The sequence below is a fragment of the Gekko japonicus genome, unplaced genomic scaffold, assembly GCF_001447785.1.
Source record: "Gekko japonicus isolate JY-2015 unplaced genomic scaffold, Gekko_japonicus_V1.1 scaffold19286, whole genome shotgun sequence".
In the NCBI taxonomy this organism is placed as follows: domain Eukaryota; kingdom Metazoa; phylum Chordata; class Lepidosauria; order Squamata; family Gekkonidae; genus Gekko; species Gekko japonicus.
The window spans coordinates 1-1806 of NW_015217308.1; the positions used below are offsets into that span (position 1 = coordinate 1).

The 1806-nt window shown below is 46.1% G+C and overlaps 1 protein-coding gene across 1 annotated transcript; it reads right to left on the reverse strand.

Moving 5' to 3' along the window:
• Positions 1-163: 163 nt before the first annotated feature.
• On the reverse strand, positions 164-1415 carry LOC107125168 (neuronal acetylcholine receptor subunit alpha-6-like; the record flags this gene model as incomplete). Its single annotated transcript, XM_015428619.1, is given in 2 exon segments — positions 164-1151; positions 1264-1415. Coding segments are annotated over 2 exon segments (1140 nt in total), but the record flags the coding sequence as incomplete, so codon positions are not given.
• Between the last annotated feature and the right edge of the window lie 391 nt (positions 1416-1806).

Consider the following 1806-nt stretch of genomic DNA (forward strand, 5'->3'; position numbering starts at 1 on the left):
CAAACCCAGTTCTCCCAGATTACAGCCTGCTGCTCTTAATAACTACACCACACTGGCTTTACTTGGGAGCAAACCCTCCTCGTCTCAGCAGAACTTTCTTTTGAGGAAGCATACATGGCACTTGAGAACCTTTGGCCAACAAATACTATGGAATCATTCCTACCTCTTTGGTCTCATTGTGGCTCCTCATGTTCTCAGCAATTAACTGCACGCTGTTAATGACTTCTTTGACTTCGGGAGAGTATTCCACTTGGTCAGCTGCCCATTTCGCAGACTGGGGGCTCGGTCTCTTTTTCTTGCTCATGTCCGGCTCATTGGGTTTGTCGCAGTGATAGCACCTGTGTTCGTTGCGGACTTTCACTTCTCCAAACTCGCCAGCCTTTGGCTTGCTGGATTTACTGGTACTGCCCTTTTTGAGTTTTTTAGTTTTGGCTTCGACGTGTTTCTGCAGAGGCCTCCTCATCATCAGGACTTTGGGAAGGAGACGGAGGAAGACAGTTTTGACCCACGTGGGCATCGTGTGTGTTGTTGGCGTCCTGTAGTGGATGTTCAGCACAAACACGGTGACGACAATAGAGAGGGTCACAAATATCATGGTGAACAGCAGGTATTCTCCCACCAGGGGGATTACCAGAGAAGTAGAGGGGATTGTCTCTGTGATTACCAGCAGGAACACTGTTAAAGAAAGTAGGACAGAGATGCACAGAGTCACTTTCTCTCCACAGTCGGAAGGAAGGTAAAAGACCAGCACAGTCAGGAATGAAAGGAACAGACAAGGAATGATTAGATTAATTGTGTAAAACATGGGCAGCCTTCGGATATAAAAAGAGTAGGTTATATCAGTATAGATCTCCTCGCAGCAGTTGTATTTGATGTCATGTTTGTAGCCCGAAGCATCCACTATTTCCCATTCACTGTTCTCCCAAAAGTCATTCATATCCACTTTGGAACCGACGAGGAGAAGGTCGATTTTAGCTTTATCGTAGGTCCAGGACCCAAATTTCAGGGAGCAGTTCTGGTGATCAAAGGGGAAGAAGGTGATATCCATGGGGCAGGAACTCTTAAAGATGGCAGGGGGGGTCCAAGTGATCGTGCCATCGTATTTGAGAAGAGCTTTGGTTCTGCCTTCTACCTGAAAATCCCCGACAGCGCTGGAAATACAGACAGAGGACAGTTTAGATTGTGGCGTGCAATGCTAAAATGCAACATTTCTTTAGAAAAATATATCAGTGCCCAAAAGTTATCAGGAAAGAGAGTTTGTACTTGTTGTATAACACAATATCAGGTTTCCAGATTTTATCTGCTGGCACTCGGACAAACTCGATCCCATCATATTCTGCTGGATTCCATCGCAGTTTATAGTCATTCCATATCTAAGGGAGAAAGAGTACAAGTTTTGATGCTGGAATATTCATGTTTCCTGTGGCTTGAGTCTCGGACCTTGTACAAATATGACTTCACCCACCACCCTGAACGTCTTGGGAATGGGTCCTTTGGCTTTGTGAAAGGAGAAACCAGTAACTAACTGTTGGAAGGATCCCAAGTTTATTTGAACACTAGTTGCATGTTATAGCTGCTCCTCCTTAAGTGCCACATTACTTGCCTAGGATATCCTTGCACTTGGCTTGCTAGGCGTCAGTTGTTAAGAAGGGAAGGGCTCGCCCTTTCATTGATTCCTTCTCTCCTGCCTCTTTGCCACTTCTCAGCTAGAGGCTGTGGGAAGTGTGGAAGTCTTCCACAGCCTTGCCCTGCTGGGGCATAAATGGTTCTGTGCAGACGTGGCAGGCTCCTCCTAAATCCCTTCTT